This window comes from Chiloscyllium plagiosum, unplaced genomic scaffold, assembly GCF_037043375.1.
Source record: "Chiloscyllium plagiosum isolate Xiang-an unplaced genomic scaffold, Cpla_swu_hap1 HiC_scaffold_31, whole genome shotgun sequence".
Taxonomy (NCBI): Eukaryota; Metazoa; Chordata; class Chondrichthyes; order Orectolobiformes; family Hemiscylliidae; genus Chiloscyllium; species Chiloscyllium plagiosum.
The window spans coordinates 8523729-8544583 of NW_028270169.1; the positions used below are offsets into that span (position 1 = coordinate 8523729).

A 20855-nucleotide genomic window follows, 5' to 3' on the forward strand; every position below is an offset into this window, starting at 1 on the left:
GGGAGGGGAAATAAGGAAGCTGTTGAAATCCACATTTATCCCGTGTGGTTGCGGGGTCACAAAGCGTTAGGTGGTAATGGTTTGGCAGTGGAGGCGGCCCAGGACCTGCAACCACATGGGATAAATGTGGATTTGAACAGCTTCCTCATTCCCCCTCCCCCCACATTATCCCAGTCCCAAGCCTCCAACTCGGCACTGCCCTCCGGACCACCATCACTGCCCCCTTTGATCTATCACCTTCTCCCTCACTATCATCCACCTATTGCTTTCCCATCTACCTCCCCCCAACCCCCTCCCATTTATCTCTCAGCCCCGACCCACAAGCATAATTCCTGATGAAGGGCTTATGCCCGAAACGTCGATTCTCCAGCTCCAGGATGCTGTCTGACCTGCTGTGCCTTTCCTGCAACACCGTCTCAACTCTGATCTCCAGCATTTGCAGTCCTCACTTTCTCCAAGTGCATACAAAGGTTAGAACACCAAAACCAGTGAGAAACCAATAAACTACTGAAGTCCTTTCAATTTGTTGTCTTGTATAGTATAAATCATCACCCTTTGCCTCTGGAATAGGAAATAGTCAGCAAATCAAGTGATTGAATAGGAGAAAATAGTCACTTGATAACAGTGAATTAACTGCAACACCATTAACATAAGACAAAATAAGTCTTATGATATCAAACTTTCATTAATTGAAAGGAAGAAAAACAACTTCTTACACACTGCACAGTTTACAAGAACAGAACTTTTACAAGTTGCAAACTGCTTTCTACATCATTCTATAACTTGTTTGAAAACCATTTTTCAAGCCTTTTAGATATTGGAATCTCAGGGGCTGATAAAAGATCCCTTGCTCTATGATTAGGTACTGAAATCAATTCAAATAATTTGGATACAAAATAAACTAGTGGAAGAATTAAGAACTCCACTTGAACAAAATTAAAGTTTTGCAAAAACTATCTTTAATCATCTTTCTTGACCTGTTGAGAGTTTTTGGTTAATGCATTATTTCACTTGCATCACCGAACTGCAGTTTGCTCACAGAGAGCCTCAGAAGGTAAAAACTCATTATAACACAACACTAGGCAAAATCTCTGTTTTTCAGTTGTGGAAAATCTTTTGCTGCAAAGGACACGAATGTGAAACACTTTGAATGGAAACAAATAATGTAACAATTATAGAAGGTAACTCTAGCTGAATGATTTCTCTATAAGTAAGATTACTAATTGTAAACACATAATTTTATTTTTTTTTAATTTTTGGAATGTGGCCGAAACTGGGAAAAGGATATTGTCTAAAACCAAGGAAAATATGAAAGGAGATGTTGCAGGCTTAAAACACGTTTTTAGAAGTCAGTATGAGCAGTATTTACGCTGTTGTCTTTTTCAATCTTTGGGAAGGATTCATGGACACATTGGCACCATGAGTCTCCTTTCTGGGCTGTATTGACCAGTAACATTCCGTTAATTGGTATTTCAATCAGAACCAGTTCAGAGAGTCAGGACTGTGAAGTATGGCAAAAACTGTGATTGGCTCTCGGGTAGGTAGATAGCCTGTGTGTAAACAGTACAGCAGCAGAAAACTTGCGGACTCGAAAAAGACAGTACCTTTCTCTTCTAACAGAGGAATAACAGAAAACAACCAGCTATTCTCACTCTCCATTTGCCTTTAAGCTGCTGCTTGTACCAACGACTGAGAAGCTAAACAATTAGAGTGCCAAATGCTCCGTGTTTGTTAAAGAACTGAGGAGCTGAAAATGTGTTGCTGGAAAAGCGCAGCAGGTCAGGCAGCATCCAAGGAACAGGAGAATCGACGTTTCGGGCATAAGCCCTTCTCCTGTTCCTTGGATGCTGCCTGACCTGCTGCGCTTTTCCAGCAACACATTTTCAGCTCTGATCTCCAGCATCTGCAGACCTCACTTTCTCCTCAAAGAACTGAGGAAACTTGGAATAAAGAAGTCAAAGGACACATTATTGAATCTTGTGGACTGGTGCTATCAAACACTACTCCTCTAATATACATTTCTCCACCCATAACATCTATACTTTTTGTTTTCTTGTGCGTGCCTGGATATATACGTAGAAGTTTAACGGGTAGAATTTAAGTTGGAGAGTTATAAATTGATCATTCACATGTTTATGGTTAAAACTGATTTACTAGTAATAAATAATAAATTTCTGTTGTGCAAAAATCTGGGCTATGTGTTCTGTTAACCCGAGTCTATCAAGCAAGAAAACTTTATGATGAGTAAAGTTTATGATGAGTACTAGGGCTTCAGCATTAGTGCAACTTTCCAAGTGGACCATTAAATAATTATTATATACTTTGAAAATACATATTTAAAGAACCCAGCTCAAAAGTTGAGTACTATAAAAACCTAATAAATAGGAGGAGTAAGACATACAGTCATTCAAGCATATCTTGCCAATCAATTAGGTCATGGCCGATATGCCCTTTGTCTCAACTCCTCTTTCATGCCAGCTCCTCATAGTCCTCAACTCCCTGATGTTTCAAAAATCAATCTATCTCATTTTTAAATACTTTCAGTGATCTAGCCTCCACAAGCCTTGAGAATTCTAGACATTCACTACACTCAGAAGACATTCCTTCACACCCTAAATACAGTGCATGATTGAGATTTTCCTATTGGTGGAAACATCTTCACAACATCTAGCCTGCCAAGCTCCTCAGAATCTTCTATGTTTCAATAAATCACCAATCATTCTTCTAAACTCTAATGAGCAAATATCTAACCTATTTATAAGTCAACTCCTTTCCCCAAGAATCAGCCTTGTGAATTTCATTTGTCCTACTTTCAGTGCGAATAAATCCTTTCTGAAATAGAGACCAAAATGGCAGACAGTACTACAGTTTCACCAACACCCTGCATTATTATAACAAGACTTTCCCATTTCCAACCCCCAGCAATAAACACCAAAATTCCACTTGATTTGCACTGGATGGACCTGCATGATAATTAGGTTTCATACGCAAGAATGCCCAGAATCCTCTGTGCTTCACTTTTTTTCTAGCCTGACTTCATTAAGTCATAGTTTAGACTAGAGTAGTGCTGGAAAAGCACAGCAGGTCAGGCAGCATCTAAGGAGCGGGAAAATTGACGTTTCGGGCAAAAGCCCTTCATCAGGAATGTCCTCACTTTTGCTTTCATTAAATCATAGTCTGTCTTTTGATTCTTCCTCCCAAGGCACATGACCTCTCACTTTCCTACATTAAACTCCATTTGAGAGGTTTTTGCTCACTCACTCAACCCATGTATATCACCTTGCAGATTCATTGACTCTTCATCACAGCATTCCCTCCAAACTACTTTTGTATCATCAGCAAATATATATAGATAACACTCTGCCCCCCCTCCTCTAGGTCATTCATATAGATTGCAAATAATTGAGATTCCAGTGCTAATCCTTGCAGCACTCCACTAATTACATCCTTCCAACCTGAAAAAGACCCAATAATCCTTACTTTCTTCTTTGTGTCAACCAAGCTTCAATCTCTGCTTAGACACTATCCTCAATACCATGAATTCCTATCTTGTACAATAACCGTTTATGTGAAACCTTATCCTATGCCTTCTAGAAATTCAAAATGCGACATCTACAGGTCTCCTTTATCAAGTGTACTTGCTATATCCTCTAAGAGCTTCCCTTTCACAAAATCTTGTTGACAGATTGCTAAGTTTGTCCAAATATCCTATTCATTCCTTAATAACGGACTCTATCATTTTCCTGTATTAATTGCCATATTATGGAAAATTAGCAAATTATATAAGAGCACTGAACTAAGTAAATTGAATATAAAAGCTGAGCATGGAATAACTTTCGAGCCCATTGAAACGAAACTAATCACTAATGGTATGCAGTTACATGCTTGAGACTGGTTAGCACAACCTTACACACTTAAAAACCCCAAAGAGCTTCATGCATTGATACCTGAAAGTCCACAATTCTCAAATCCAAACAATGTGTTTTCCAAATCTGTTCGTCAAAGAAACAGAAGCATAACTACAAAAGTGGAGATGGCAAATGAATGTCACATTTGCAAAAGCTGCACAACACAAAACGAACAAAATCAATCATAGATAATGGTTGGTGGATCCTTAAGGGTCAGTAATTGCCAAAATTAATACTGAATATGCATTTTTCTCCATCTCCCATATTGGTCACAGAAATTGGAATTATTAGAATTAGATTTTATTGTCACATGTACTCAAGTACAGAAGTCAATTAGTACAGTGAAAAGTGTACAATATTGCCATTCCTGGAGCCATCTTAGATACAAAGGTGTTTAGGTAGAAAATCTTAGGTACAAAGTAGAAAAATAAAGAAAAAAGTTAAAAGTTAAACATTACAGTCCTTCGTGATATAAAGTAGAAATATTAATATGCCATTCTCTAAAGTACAGGCAAAAACAAAGTGGGATTGAAACTATTAATTTACGTTATACCTATTCTCTGGATGATGCTGTGAGGAACATTCCAAATGGTGAGAGGCTACTCGTCCTGAGTGACTTCAACACACCTCTTGTGACTGACAGTGAATCATGGACAATATGGTCAGTCATCACAGAGTAGGCAAGATCAACAATAACAGGTGTTATTGAATTTTGCACTGAATGAACACTGCATCTCTAATACCTTCTTTCAGAGTAAGCTCCGTTACATGGTATTGTTAGCATCAATTAGACCGGGTCATCATAAGGTAGAATGTGCCCAGTACTTTCACACACACACAAAACGCAGCACAGGCTGAGATACCAACCACACTTGTTAAAAGTAGAGAGGTGCACCTCCCCAAGTGGTTCACAGTTCTAAACAGGACCTACTGTTCCATATCAAACCCCCTTACACAAGTAATGATGCTAAATACAGCATTTCACTTACATGTTTGAAAGATTGCGAGCCACCAGATGTATATTGACAAATGCCAATGTTAGCACCAATGAAGCTTGGAAGACACTACTGTAAAAGGTCTGCCACCTATGAGGTAGCACAATCATCATTTGGTAAAAGCAGATCCCATAACTAAAATTACCTTTAGAACTCCTCAGCTGATATGACATCTGTCATTAACGCAAGAAACAATAAGATGCACAAAACATACCCAACATGACCAGAAAGTGGTTAAGAGATTCAAAAATCATCAAACTATATTTAAATAAAGCATAGAGAAGACCATAACAACTACAGGAGAAGCTTACTCTTTAGTGTGGTGGGTAGTGCCTTTGCAACATAATACATACTAGCAGACCATGAATACCCAGAAGCAAAGTGTAGTTTCCACACCGGCAAATCCACTATGGCCAAGACCTTCTCCATTCACTCACTGCATGAGAAATACAAAAATCAGAGGATGCCTCATTACCTAACTCTCAGATATTAAACCATGGCATTTGGTATCATCAGCACAATAAAATTTGAGGGAAAATTGGCTGTCCACCAAAGCTCGCACTCTTCATGCAACGCATTATTTGCAATGTGATAAGCACACCTCTGATAATTTCAGAGTGGTGAGTGGAGTGAAATAAAGCTGTGCCTCAGGTCCTACTCTGATCAGCATCATCTCTTTGCTCTGAACCTTTGCTGCAGATATGGAAGGAATCTGCTTGCACACTAGGTCAGATAGCAAGCATTATAACCTATCAAGAAAAGAGATAGACAAAAGCACCTTATGTCCTGATCAGAAAACATCACAATGGTAATGATGCAGTGCTAGTCACCCACACAGGAACTGAGCTACAAAGGCTCATGGACTGTATCTACCATGCCTGTAACTTATTCTCCCTGACTATAAATGTCAAGAAAACCGTCATGGAATAAGATGTTGAATCTCTGTCAGTGGTCACATGAAATAACATTCAACTGGTTCACATATTCTCATACCACAGGTTTACAGTAACAACAATCTGGCCTTTGAAGCTAGAAATTGATACACATATACGAAAAACAGCCACCACTTTTGGCCACTCATGAACGGAGTATGGAATAACATCAAGCCAACCTTTAGGATAAAGCTGATGGTTTACAAGACTCAATGTGCTCAGCACATTGTTGTATAGCTGTGAAACATATGTGACATCTTATCACAAAACCATGTTTGTAATTTCCATCTTCATTGTCTGCAATCCATTCTGGGTATATTCTGGCAGGGCGAGATAATGACTGCAGCAACCTCTCAAAGGCAGAGCTCCTGTGGCAACAATTTTGGTTCAGACACATCTAGAAGATGAAAGACATTCACATATTCAAGGACTTTCAGCATGGTGAGTTAGGCAGAGGTGGACATCCAGTGAGACACCCAAACCTCCCCTTCAGGAATGCTTGCAAGCATGTCATGAAAGCCCACAACATCAAGTATCGCACTGGGAATCACCAACTCGATGATAGGGGAAAATATCAACACATCCTGAGTGCTGTGTGCAGAACCATAATGACCAGTCACTTCAATAGTTTGACAACAAGCATCAGTAAAGATGCACTAAATGGAGATACCCAATCTGAACTGGATTGGTTGCTGTCCATCAACCTTTGTAGGTGTGAGGATGCCGACAACTAGACAACTACAAATCTTAGCCTTTGCAGCCATCTCATGGATCTTCATGGAAACTACATTGCATACACACTATTTAGTATGCTTAAGTCTCAAGCTATTCTTATTCGATCTTAAACAGTTTACGGGCATCTATTTCTGTTGCAATTAAAGCAAAGCTTTAGATGATCTTTGCTAATACTGGACACTGCAAAATTAATGATTTAATTAAATGTAGCAATGCCAACTGACTTTAATATAATAATCAAATATAAATCAGGCAAATATAATTTCATATTTTAGGCTAAAGGTTTCTCAGATTTCTGTGGAAAGTTCTGTTAGTGCAATTCCTTTAAGTAATTCCTTCAAGTATAGAATTTATTTTTTATATCTCAAACTATACTATTAAGACAATTTATTTATCAAATTAACGTTCTGCTCATTACTGTAAATACATTTCATGTAATTTTTGTCCTAATATTAAAAGCCTCAGCTATTAAGATATCTAAATATTTTAATTTTCCTTGCTTTCAAAGTCACTTTCAAATTTCCTTAGGTTTTCTCATCCTACTTACTGTTTGAAAAAGCTAATCTGTTTCCAGATAATACAGTCCTAACATCCATTAATGAATTAACCATTTTGGTTCAACATTTCTTTCAAAATTGAGACCGAGAATTCACATTGTGTGTAATTAATACTGTGATTCCACTGTCTTAACATTCTATAGAGTAGGCAGTAATAAGCAGTTGCAAACCTCACAGCATTATTCATGTTAATCTTCTAATCAGAGACAAGTAAATATATTTAAGAGCAACCTCAATTCTGGTTCTCCTGATAGCTTAACTGGCTAATTCAGCATGAAACTGAGGTTCGCATATCAGATTGGCTTGAATCACTGTCAATGCTACATTAGTTCACATCAGACAAGCAGAAGGCTGGAAAAACACAGCAAGCCAGGCAGCATCATGAAGTGGAGAAGTCGATGTTTCCGGTGTAACCTTTCTTCAGGACGCGGGGTGGGTGCAAGGGAAACTGCAGATAAAGGAGGTGGCAGGGGCAGGGTGAAGTGGGGATAAGTGAAGACAGGCATATGTGGTCTCTAACCAGGGAGACTAAATGTAAACCTATGGAATTGTTCGCCGAGCATCTCAGCTAGGCCTGCAGGGGCTGACCGGACCTCCTAGTCACCGCCCATTTTATTTCACCTTCCCACTCCCTTTCCAACATGACCCATCCTTGGCCTCTTCCATTGTCACAATGAACCAAACTGCAAATTGGAGGAACAACACTTCATCTTCCGCCGAGGCAGCCTACAGTCCGGAGGACTCAACATTGAGTTCTCCAATTTTAAATAACCTCCCTTTCCATCCATCGACTCCCTTCCCAGCTCCTCCACCTCCCTTCCACTCCTCCCAGCCACCCACTGGATTCATTCCTCCCACTGGCCAACCAGGTCGTACCTTCTACCTGTCTTCACCTATCCTCAATTCACACCCTGCCCCCATCACCCCCCTTATCTGCAGCTCTCCTTACACCCACCTCGAGTCCTGAAAAAGGGTTACATCCGAAACATTGACTTCTCCACTTCCTGATCATGCCTGGCTTGCTGTGTTCTTCCAGCCTCCTGCTTATCTATCTTGAATTCCAGTATTTTTGTCTCTATATTAGTTTGTGTCACCTAGGGAGTTGGTTAATCTCATTACAATTAATGTTGAATTATTTAAGAAATACGTAGAACCAAAGTAATCTTATTCTAATTGTTAACTGGTTACCCTTGCTCATTGTGCACCTGCAAAGACCAAGCAGAGACATGTTTGAAATTGGCAACGATATCTATGGTCCAGGTAACTTGTCAAAACACAATGTCATGTACAACCATTGAATGAGGTACCAAATGCATTCAGTACCATAGAGTTCCATCCCAAACAAGAAATCTATGCCATTAAAGGACAAGGGAGAAGTGAACTTTGGTCAGTCATTGATATTTTCTCACCAATTAAACAGTCAGGTGAGTTGGTTTGAAAAAGCAAATAAATCCCTCTTTTTACTCTCTGCAGTCGAAGACTTTGTTGGTTAAAGTGTATGTAAAGTTTAACCAGGAAAATCGTAGTTTTTGTTGTTATTTAGTTTCAAATTAACTGGCAGTAGAAATGGTATAATTGATCTCAATGTCCCAAAGTGGGAAGTGAAAGGCAAAGACTTAGCAGAGTTTTCACTTCATTGCCGGGAGTATGAATGTTCTAAGGAGAGGAAGGTGATGTTGCTTCTGATCAAAGCATACATCAACAATCACAATTTCGGCAAACATGCCAAGGATGTCACTTGCTTGCGGAACCATAAAAATTGAATTTCACTTTCTCAGAAAAGTAAGGGATAAAAACCAGCCTAAGAAATCCATTAAAATTAAACTTCACTTATCTGAAACACAATGGTAAATCATTCAAAAATAGCTGAGGTTCCTCTGCAGCAAAACATTTTGCACAATTTTAAGAGCACAGTGCAAAGCAATAGTTCATGTTGTCAATTTTGACAATATAAGTTATAGAGTCATACAGTACAGAAACAGATCCTGAGACCCAACGCATGCCAACCAGGTTTCCTGAACTGAACTAGTTTGGCCCATATTCCTCTAAATCTTTTCTGTACATGTATCTGCCCAAATGTCTTTTAAATGTAATTGTATCTGCTTCCATACTTCCTCAGGCAGCTCATTCCATATATGCATCACCTTCTGTGTGGAAAAAGTCCCCCTTCAGGTCCCTTTTAAATCTTTCCCTTCTCATCTTAAACTTATGCCCTCTAGTTTCGGACTCCCCTATCCTGGGGAAAAGCTATTCACCTTATCTATGCTCCCATGATTTTATAAACCTCTAGAAAGTCACCCTTCAGCCTCCTACACTCCAGAGAAAAACGTCCCAGCCTATTCAGCGTCTCCCTATAATTCAAACCTTCCAGTCTCAGTAACATCCTTGTAAATCATTTTTGCATCCTTCCCAGTTTAATAGCATCCTTCCTGCAGCAAGACAACCAGAATCGTACACAGTACTCCAATGTGGCCTTCCCAATGTCTTGTATGAACAAAAGAAAAGCAACAGGCCATTCAGCTCCTTCAGCCTTTCTGGCATTCAATGAAATCCTGGCTGATTGAAACTCCATTCAACCGCCATGACTCCATATGAAGAGTCCTTCGAATTTATTTCTGTAGTGCAGAGAAGCTTTAAGTTCATACTTTGTAAATTTATCTGCATGGGCCAATGCACACCTGGTAAGTTAAAGGATAAAATTACAATGCCTATGCAAGAGCTTCTAGGTTGCTGCCCAACCAATTGGGCTACATGGAACACTGCCCTTTAATACCATATACTAGCAAAAATTTATTAATCATTTTAATTTATTCCGAACAATTACTTGAGTTAGCATCTACTGCTTCCTGTGGGTAAGAGATCCACACTTCCAGAACCCTTTCCATGAACAATTAATTCTTAACTGCTCTCCCAACCGGCCTGGTTGATTTTAAGATTATACTCCTCTTACCAACTACATTATGAAGCAAGAATTTAACATTGACAAAAGCTTCACTACAGAAATTAACGAAAATCGAACTGAATTTTTGTGCATTTCAACTCATGTGCTGACTAGACTAGAAAGTTATTCGCTCACCCAGTGGTGAAGGGTGTACACCAGACAGAAATCTTAAAAATCGGTGAAGAAAGAAATATAACATAGCAAAAACAGTTTGTAATTCCATCCAGATAACATTATCAACAGAGTCTCACAATAACAATTGTTGCAATTCTTTCATCAACACAATTACACCAACAGTGCAATGCTATGGTTTAGGCTGTAATGTCTCCACTTGTTCCTGCCACCCTATCATCTCTTGATCATTCATACACAGAGGTTGAAGGAGTTCACACACAATAGTTTTTCCATTAAAACCAACACTTATCATATCAATGTCAAGATTACACAGTCACAACATATGAAGCACTACATTCCAACCATCATTATATTCTGTACTTTAAAATACAATTCTGCCTTGCAGATCACTCATACACATAGGGACCACCAATTTATAGATCGACTGTCCCAACTGCAAATTAATCATGATTGCATGACCACCCATGTAAAAGGACCACCATAAGTCAGTCTCAAAGGTTGTGTAATAAAATGTTCCATTATACTTGTTAATTTTGGCTTCACTTCATAAATTGAAAACGAACATCAATCTCAAATATATTTCAGTTCAGTAAAAGTCTTCCATGAAAACTAGATTGTTCAAAATTCAGATTCATTGCAAAATTCAAGGCCAATAAAAAGTATTTGCAATTTAACTGACTTTGGACTCTAGAATCCCTAAAATTATTATCAAGTTACAAAAAGTAATCTTTGAAACATTCATTGTTCACTTTTGTACTTCTTCCACACCTACATTTAAACATGAAACAACTAATAATTTTCCCAAATAGCTGGTCAGGTATAAATCAGCATTAAAGGCATCACTACTCCATTAGGTTTTTTCCTGATCTCTGCTTTATGATGATAGTTTAATGGCAGGGATACAAACAATATTGAGCAGCTGGAAGGAATTATATCAAGACTTCCCAAAACTGATTTAATTTGGCTTTTTGAGTGTCAGATCGACTATATTTATATCCCTTGCATTTACATTGGATATGAATTCATGCAGGAGATAAAAAATCTAAATCATTAGGACATCAGTCCTGGTTTGTTTCGTAATTCAAACTTCTTTTGCTCCCATAGTAAAATTAATCGTGATATTTCTTATAACCATCGTTTTTAAAAGGAACAAATATAAGAGTGCACATCCAATAAATTATTCTCTTGCTTTCCAAAATAAATGATGTTACCTAAACATTACGAAATATTTTTAAGTCCAATAAATTAGTTCTCCTTGTATGAAGAGTGGGATTTGCATTTATTTTATAAATTATTGCAGGGATGAATTTAGATACAGAACTCACATTGGTTGTTCTGCTATAATATGCGCTTCATCAATGCAAATTCGCTGTAACGTGATTGATAAATTGGGAACACTGTTTCTAAATCATGAACTTTTAAAATGCGTGTTGGAGTAACACGTTTACACTGCCAAACCTTTCAGCTCTGTTTCTAAAGCTTGCATTTCCTACAATATGGGGATGCACAAGAACACAGCTATTGTGTTATAGAATTAATAAATTTATTTACAGAAATTCAGAACCCAGTTTAATTTCACAGACACCTTTAGTCCATTTTAATATGCAATTGCAAAGAACCTCACTTTAGATGGTGTCAAACTGGAACAAAACAAATATATGCAATATTCAGTGTAACCACTGGATTCTGAAACGGCAGCTGAAAACAAAGGTTTTTTGGTGAAAATAAAATATACCTCAGCAACATTGTTTTTGTAAAAACATGACTGGCTAACTATTTTGCCAAGTAATGTAACAGTAAACATCATGAGACAGTTGTCTCTTTACAATTTAGAATAACTTTAAATGTTCCAAACTCGATAAGTGCAATCTTGCAGTTGATGGCATCATAAATAACATTTTAAATCCATCATTAATTAAAAAAAATACACTATGGGACATTTTCATCGCTGGCTGGCAAGCATTTGTTGCCCATCGAGTTATCATTGAGAACGTGCTGGGGAGCTGCCTTTTTGAACAGCTGCAGTCCACATGCTGTAGTTTGACCAACAATGCCCATAGGGAGGAAATTCTGGGATTTTGAACAAGCGACAGTGAATGAATGACGATATATTTCCAAGCCAGGATGGTAAATGGAGAACTTGGGAGGTGGCAGTGTTGCCATGTATCTGCCGCCCTTGTCCTTCTCGATGGAAGTGAATCGTGTGGTGCATTCTAAGGATCATTGGTGAATTTCAGCAATGCATTTTGTACATATCGCTGCTCCTCAGTGTTGGTGGTGGAGGGAATGGATGTTTGTAGATGTGGTATCAATTAAATGGGCTGCTTTATCCTGGATGGTGTCAAATTTGCAAAACATTGTTGTTGGAGCTGAGCCATTGAGGCAAGTAAGGAGTACTCCATCACACTCCCAACTTGCGCCTTGTAGATGATAGGCGAAAGTGAGGACTGCAAATGCTGGAGATCAGAGTCAAGAGTGTGGTGCTAGAAAAGCACAGCAGATCAGGCAGCATCCGAGGAGCAGGGGAGTCGACGTTTCGGGCAAAAGCCCTTCATCAGGAATAAGTCGTTCCTGAAGAAGGGCTTTTGCCAGAAACGTCAAATCTCCTGCTCCTTGTAGATGATAGGCAGGCTTTGGGGAATCAGGAAGTGAGTTACTTGCTGTAGTATTCTTAGCCTCTGAGCTGCGCCTGTTGCTACTGTGTTTATGTAGCAAATCCAGTTGAGTTTTTGGTCAATGGTTATCCCAAGGATGTCAATAGTTGGGTATGGTATAACACCACTTAATGTTAAGGCGCATTGGATAGATTGTCTCTTATTGGAAATGGTCATTGCCTGGCATTTGTGTGGTGCAAATGTTACTTGCCACTTGTCAGCACAAGCCTAGATATTGTTGACATAGAATATAGAACATAGAAAAGTACAGCACACAACAGGCTCTTTGGCCCATGATGTTGTGCCGAGGTGTAATCCTAATGTAAAATAAAATAACTTAAACCCTCAATTCACTGCTATCCTTGTGCATGTCCAGCAGTCGCTTAAATGTCCCTAATGACTCTGCTTCCAACACCACAGCTGGCAACGCATTCCATGCATTCACAATTCTCTACGAAAAGAACCTTCCTCTGACATCCCCCTATACCTTTCTCCTAATACTTTAAAACTATGATCCCTATGCGAGTCAATCCTGCCCTGGGGAAAAGTCTCTAGCTACTGACTCTACCCATGCCTCTCATTATCTTGTATACCTCGATCAAGTCTCTTGAGAGAAAGGTCCGGGTTTAGTCAACCTCTCTTCATAAGGCAAACCCTCTAGTCCAGGCAGCATCCTGGTAACCCTTCTTGGCACCCTCTCCAAAGCCTCTGTATCCTTCTTATAGTAGGGCGACCAGAACTGGACACAATATTCCAAGTGTGGTCTCACCAGGGACTTGTAGAGCTGAAGCAAAACCTCACGGCTCTTAAACTCGATACCCCTGTCAATGAAAGCCAAAACACCATACACTTTCTTCACAACCCTATCCACTTGGGTGGCAACTTTGAGGGATCTATGTACTTGAACAACAAGATTCCTCTGTTCCTCCACACTACCAAGAATTCTGTCTTTAATCCTATATTCAGCATTCAAGTTCAACCTTCCAAAATACATCACTTCACATTTATCCAGGTTGAACTCCATCTGCCATTTCTCAGCCCAGCTCTGCATCCTGTGTCGCACTGCAGCCTGCAATAGCCCTCGATACTATCAACGGCACCTCCAACCGTTGTGTCATCTGCAAATTTACTAACCCACTCCTCAACCTCCTCATCCAAGTCATTTATAAAAACTACAATAAGCAGAGACCCAAGAACAGAGCCCTGCGGGCTCAACACTGACCTTCAGGCAGAATACTTTCCATCTACAACCACTCTCTGCCTTCTGTCAACCAAACCAATTCTGAATCCAGATAGCCAAATCTCCCTGTATCCCATACCTCCTGACTTTATGACTGAGCCTACCATGGGGAACCTTGTCAAATGCCTTGCTGAAGTCCATATACACCACATCCACTGCTTGACCTTCATTGACTTGTCTTGTCACCCACTCAAAGCGCTCAATAAGATTTGAGAGGCATGACCTGCCCCTCACAAAACCATGCTGACTGCCTTTAATCATGCTATGCTTTCCCAAATAGTCATAAATCCTATCCCTCAGAATTCTTTCTAAAACTTTGCTGACCATAGACGCAAGACTGACTGGTCTGTAATTGCCAGGGATTTCCCTATTACCCTTCTTGTAAAAAGGAACAACATTCGCCTCCTTCCAATCCTCCGGTACGACTCCCGTGGAGAGTGAGGAGGCAAAGATCTTTGCCAGCAGCCTAGCAACCTCCTTTCTCACTTCCAGGAGCAGCCTAGGATAAATCTGGTCTGGCCCTGGGGGCTTATCAATCTTAATGTTTGCCAAAATTTCCAGCACATCAACTTCATCAATCTTGATCTGGTCAAGACTGTATCCCAGCTCCTCAAAGTTCTCATTTACAACAAGGTTCCTTTCCTTAGTGAAAAACGAAGCAAAAAAATCATTTAGGGCTTCCCCTATTTGCTCAGACTCCACGCACATGTTCCCTATGCTATCCATGATCGGCCCCACTTTCTCCCTGATCGTTCTCTTATTCCTCACGTATGAGTAAAATGCCTTTGGCTTCTCCCTAATCCTTCTTGCCAAGCCTTTCTTGTGCCCCCTTGGCTCTCCTCAGTCCATTTCTGAGCTCCTTTCTGTAATCCTCTAAAGCTGTGCTAGATCCTTGCTTCCTCCACCTTACGTAAGCTGACTTCTTCCTTTTGACGAGAAGCTCCTCTGTTCTCGTCATCCAAGTTTCCTTAATCTTACCCCTTCTTACCTGTCTCAGAGGAACAAATTTGTACATCACTTGCACCAACTGCTCCTTAAACAGTCTCCACATGTCTGTTGTGCCCTTTCTGTGGAACAATTGCTCCCTGTCTGTACTTCCCAACTCCTGTCTGATAGCGTCATAATTTCCTTTCACCCAATTAAATAGCTTCCCTCGGTAACTGCTCCGTTCCCTCTCCAAGTCTATGGTAAATGTGAAGTAGTCATGATCACTGTCACCAAAGTGTTCTCCCACCTGTCCTGGCTCATTGCCGAGCACCAAATCCAAAATGGCTTCTCCCCTCATCAGTCTGTCTACCTATAGTGTAAGGAAACCCTCCTGAACACATCTGACAAAAACGGCTCCATTACAAACCATCTGCACTAAGGAGGTTCCAATCAATATTGGGAAAGTTGAAGTCACCCATAACAACAACCCTGCTACATCTGCATTTTTCCAACATTTGCCAGCCTATGAGTTCTTCAATCTCTCTACTGCTATTTGGGGGTCTGTAGAAAATCCCCAATGAGGTGGCTGTTCCCATGCTGTTCCTAACTTCCACCCACACTGACTCAGTAGATGGACTGCTTCAGTATCTGAGGAGTCAGAATGGTGCTGAACATTGCAGAATCATTAGAAGGAAATACTTGAACAGGGCACACTGCAAAGATTATTACACTGGATTAGTAAAATATTGATTCTTATTTTATTACCTTGTATGAAGGTAGAAAGCAGAGTACACCCTGAGTAACAATTTGACAAATCTTCAGCAGCAGTTCTCCAGCTTCATCCTGAAACTCAAATGTCTCTGTGTGTTGGAAGGTGGCACAGAGTTTTCGCCCATTTGGTCCTGTTCCGATTGTTCCTACCCATACCTAGAGAAAAGTAAATAAATTAGTTACAGAGACAACAGTGACACAGGAATTCATATTGGTTCATGTTGATGTGATTACATAATTGACTCATTTTTGGGTACAAAAGTAACATGGAATGACTTTTATTTTTGATAGCCTCTTCATATCACATTCACCAACTTCCTTCTTTAGCTCTGAGTTTTGTTGAAGACTATATTTGTACCACACCCTCATAACACTGCTTTTAATGGACTAACACCTTGTCCACTAGGTAGTCCAAATTATACTCGAAGTCTTCCCGTCAAATAACAGAGCTGCACATCTTTCCTTGCTAAGTTTATTTTCTTTCCCTGGGGATGCATCTTGTATGGCTGCCATATTGCTGACCATGTGCCTTAAACACCTGTCTTCAGAATCACTAAAATTAAAAATAGAAAACTGATGGAGAATATGAGGTTGGAGAAATGCTGACAAAAGTCATGATCTTGGAAAAGCAGAATAAAACTACACTTGCAAGATCAACAAACGAAAACAAAGATTATGACCATCATAAAGAGACATGCAGCTGGAAGCCAGTGAAGCCTCACTTAATGAAGATGAGAAAGATTTAGAACATAATTTTTAAGAAACAGCTGTGTGGTTTGTAAAACTTAAATATGTTGAATATGTCATACGATTTCTACAAAGAAAAGATCCAATTATTTGCTCCCTCATAGTTCAAAGAATTGTTTAATAAGCCAAGACTTAAGTGACAGTATTCAAAACATAAAACAAAATCTTCACTTACATAACTAGTTAGCTTTAAAGATATGTTTCTCATTAGATCCAAGACCTAATTTGGTTAGGTTTGTTAGCTGTCATGTTAGTTTTTATTTTGTATTATTGATATTATTGCCAGAGTCAGAAAAATGTTATCATTCTTCAGAATATATTCAAAAGCTGCCCCCATATCTTCTGAGGCAATGATGTGGTACTAAGCTATACAAATCAAATTGGGTAATATTAAAACCCCAATATGTTGAGTTGTGCATTATCAATTAAAATGATTGTAATGACACTAGGGTAAAGAGAGGTGACGTCATTAAGAATTCACCTTCAGATTATGTGCTTCCCAGCAAGGGTCACTGCTTAGTACATATGGGAAATCAGGACATGAAAAAATCACTCTTGGCTGGGATATCTTCTAGATCTCAGTTCTTGGACACAATAACATCAGGAGCAGGAGGTCATTCAGCCCTCCAAACCTGTTCCATCATTCACTGAGATCACAATTATATTTGACTTCAAATACCCCTTCACATGCTCCCCAAATATCTCTTGGCTCTCTTAGTATTTAAAAATGCTGATTTCCTAGGTATTTTTAATTACTGAGCATTCACAGCTTTCAAAATTAAGAATTCTCATGATTAAAGTTTGTGCGAAGATTTGTAGCTCGGGTGCTCGTTGCTGTGGTTCTGTTCGCCGAGCTGGAAGTTTTTGTTGCAAACGTTTCGTCCCCTGGCTAGGGGACATCATCAGTGCTTGGGAGCCTCCTGCAAAGCGCTTCTTTGATGTTTCCTCCGGCATTTATAGTGGTCTGTCCCTACCGCTTCCGGTTGTCAGTTTCAGCTGTCCGCTGTAGTGGTTGGTATATTGGGTCCAGGTCGATGTGTTTGTTGATGGAGTTTATGGATGAATGCCATGCCTCTAGGAATTCCCTGGCTGTTCTCTGTCTGGCTTGCCCTATGATAGTAGTGTTGTCCCAGTCGAATTCATGTTGCTTGTTGTCTGCGTGTGTGGCTACCAAGGATAGCTGGTCGTGTCGTTTCGTGGCTAGTTGATGTTCATGTATGCGGATTGCTAGCTGTCTTCCTGTTTGTCCTATGTAGTGTTTAGTGCAGTCCTTGCATGGTATTTTGTACACTACTAGTGTACAAAATACCATGCAAGGACTGCACTAAACACTATATAGGACAAACAGGAAGACAGCTAGCAATCCGCATACATGAACATCAACTAGCCACGAAACGACACGACCAGCTATCCTTGGTAGCCACACACGCAGACAACAAGCAACATGAATTCGACTGGGACAACACTACTATCATAGGGCAAGCCAGACAGAGAACAGCCAGGGAATTCCTAGAGGCATGGCACTCATCCACAAGCTCCATCAACAAACACATCGACTGGACCCAATATACCAACCACTACAGCGGACAGCTGAAACTGACAACCGGAAGCGGCAGGGACAGACCACTATAAATGCCGGAGGAAACATCAAAGAAGTGCTTCGCAGGAGGCTCCCAAGCACTGATGATGTCGCCTAGCCAGGGGACGAAACGTTTGCAACAAAAACTTCCAGCTCGGCGAACAGAACCACAGCAATTCTCATGATTCACAACTATTTAACTTTCAATCTTGAAAGCTCAACCCCTTATTCTGAGAATGTAATCCATTCAGGTCCAACATGAGAAAAGGGCACTTGAACAACATAGCAGACATGAACCGTTAGCAAAGATGCTATGAAAATTGTAAGGAAGAGCTGACAGACATGGTTAGTGCTTGTGAATCTACAGCACAGCATAATCTTTAGGCTTTTAAAATATTTTTTGAACCAAATGAGGTATTAAGGAACAGATTAATTTATCTTGAACAAACTGTTCTTGTATATTAAGTCATACTTCATGCATTAAAAGAAAACATACTGAAGATATTCTTGTAGGAATCCTATGCTCAAAAAGTACTTAAAACACACTAACATTTCATTAAAATTGTTAGGATCTTCAGCAATCAAATAGTTAAGGTATCTACCAGCCAATATATTTTCAAGTATACAAGCGTAATACAAGCTTCTGTACTATATTGCACAGATCCAATGGTGGAGAAGTTAAGACATTATGAGGCTAACTGTGTTGCTAATAACCACTGTTAACTCATAAACTGGTACTCTAGCACTGATGTTGACTGACAATTTACAGATGTACAGGTAATTTCCCAACTGCTGACATTTAAACTAGAGCTGTAACGAAGTGTGATTTTTATTTAGCTTTGAAGCTCCAATTGTAAAAGATAATGAAGCTTTGGTCGCCATTTTGGATTAAGATTACAGCTGGGAAACACAAGATCAGCATCACTGAGGAAGGGGTAAATCATGATCACCAAGCACAAAAAACATGGAAAAACAAGAAATATGCTGCAACATGATCTCTGACATTGAACATTAGCTTTAAAGTACAAGAGAGCGAAGTATCCTTAATACATTTTAACTTTATCCTGAAACTGTGCTCCACTGTTGTAGATTCCCCCACCAGGGTAAACAATCTCTCAGTATTTTCCACATCAAAACCATTCATAAGCATGATTATTTCTGTGAGCATAAATTACCTGTCCCTTTTTTTTCCACTTTGGTGAAAGTACCTCTTTCCTCTCGATGACCCTTCAAAATAAGTAAATCACTGTCTGGCTAATTTCCCACCTGGAGGAACCCATAATATGAGACCTTACAATAATCACCCAGAAAAATCAAAATAAAACTTTCCTATACAGTAATCAAACCTCTTGCACCCTATATATATTCAAGTTATTAAAATTTTAATTTTTGTCATTTTAAGAAAATGTTTTATTTCTTGGGATTTGGTGATGAGGAGCCCAGCCTTATTCCGTTGAGGGCAACTGATATTCCTATAACAGGTCATCTTCAGAGCAGATTTAGTGGATTATTGGATGAAAAAAAAGAACAATTTTGCCTTTATATGATGATTGATCAGAAACTTCAGGAAAATTACATTTTAAAAAAGGCAGAATACCTTTTCAACAAACTGACCCAAATTTTTATATGCTTGTTTATTTCATACATTTTTAGAGCATGAGTATCAGTCCTATTGGTAATGGGCTACATGTGTGGATTGCAACACTATATTTTTCTCTTCACTGAAATGTGAACTAATAAATAGGAGTGCATACATGAAAACGTATCCAGCAGGTGCGATTATTGGATCAATTTTCACTGCAAACCATTCATCCTGACCTGAGCTAGATGTAATTTTAGGGGTATAACAGTTTCAGACTACTACTCTTGAAGCATGATAATATTAGTGACCCTCATCTTATAATTATCAAAAGTATGCAGGGAGATTCAAAAGGTTTCTCTCATCAAATACTTTGAGACACACCACTGATAAACTTAGAAATTGCCTGTGCTTTTTACGCACAGTTTCGTAATGTAATGAAAACAGAACATTTTAAATGTAAATTTTAAGAGCATATATCACTCTTTTATTGCCAGACATGCTATCTGCTCCTGTATTCATTACCTTGGTGGTCTCCCAGTCAACTTTTTAAACTAACATTTTGCAGACAAATGCAATTTTCACCCCTGATTTTCTTTGATCTAATGGAGTATTTATTAATAAGGTTTAAATAAGAGTTAAGTACACCCATGTTCTGTTCTGTATAAATTTGTTCTGTTCATTATTTCAAGTTAACCAAAATAAAGAATGTTATTAGCAGACCTCACCAGATGGTATAATCTCAAGTTAAAAACATAAAACTAATGAAGTCTCAAACATTCCTGTGGTGCATCTACAAAATGTAGAACTTTGAACTGATTTAATGGGCTGTGTATGTGGGCTATATCCATGCTTTGTTTCTAACTGTTTAACTCTTTCATCTCTCTACATTCATCTGTACTCAGTCAAATATATTCTAAGTGGGTGAAGTTGGCATTTATATTTAATCAAGTGCTCAAGGTAAAGGGATAATCATCTCTATGTTTCCACATTTTTTATAAACTAGTATTAGATTAATACGAAAATATAAAATTGAAAGAACAATTATTTTCCAAAGTAATCTTTCTCCAGCAAAATAGATTGGAATGTACTTTAGCAGATTGGATAAATTGTATCAGTTAGTCAAGATTAGTTACCTGGAATATTATTTATATT

At 39.1% G+C, this 20855-nt stretch overlaps 1 protein-coding gene across 2 annotated transcripts in view; it reads right to left on the minus strand.

Moving 5' to 3' along the window:
- Positions 1 to 20855, minus strand: part of brip1 (BRCA1 interacting DNA helicase 1) — a 241649-nt gene that overhangs the window by 134681 nt on the left and 86113 nt on the right. For both annotated transcript variants that reach the window (XM_087977199.1, XM_043718107.2), the window contains exon 14: positions 15790 to 15951. In XM_087977199.1, the coding sequence (XP_087833325.1) occupies positions 15790 to 15951 (162 nt within the window). The remainder of the gene's footprint in view (positions 1 to 15789; positions 15952 to 20855) is intronic.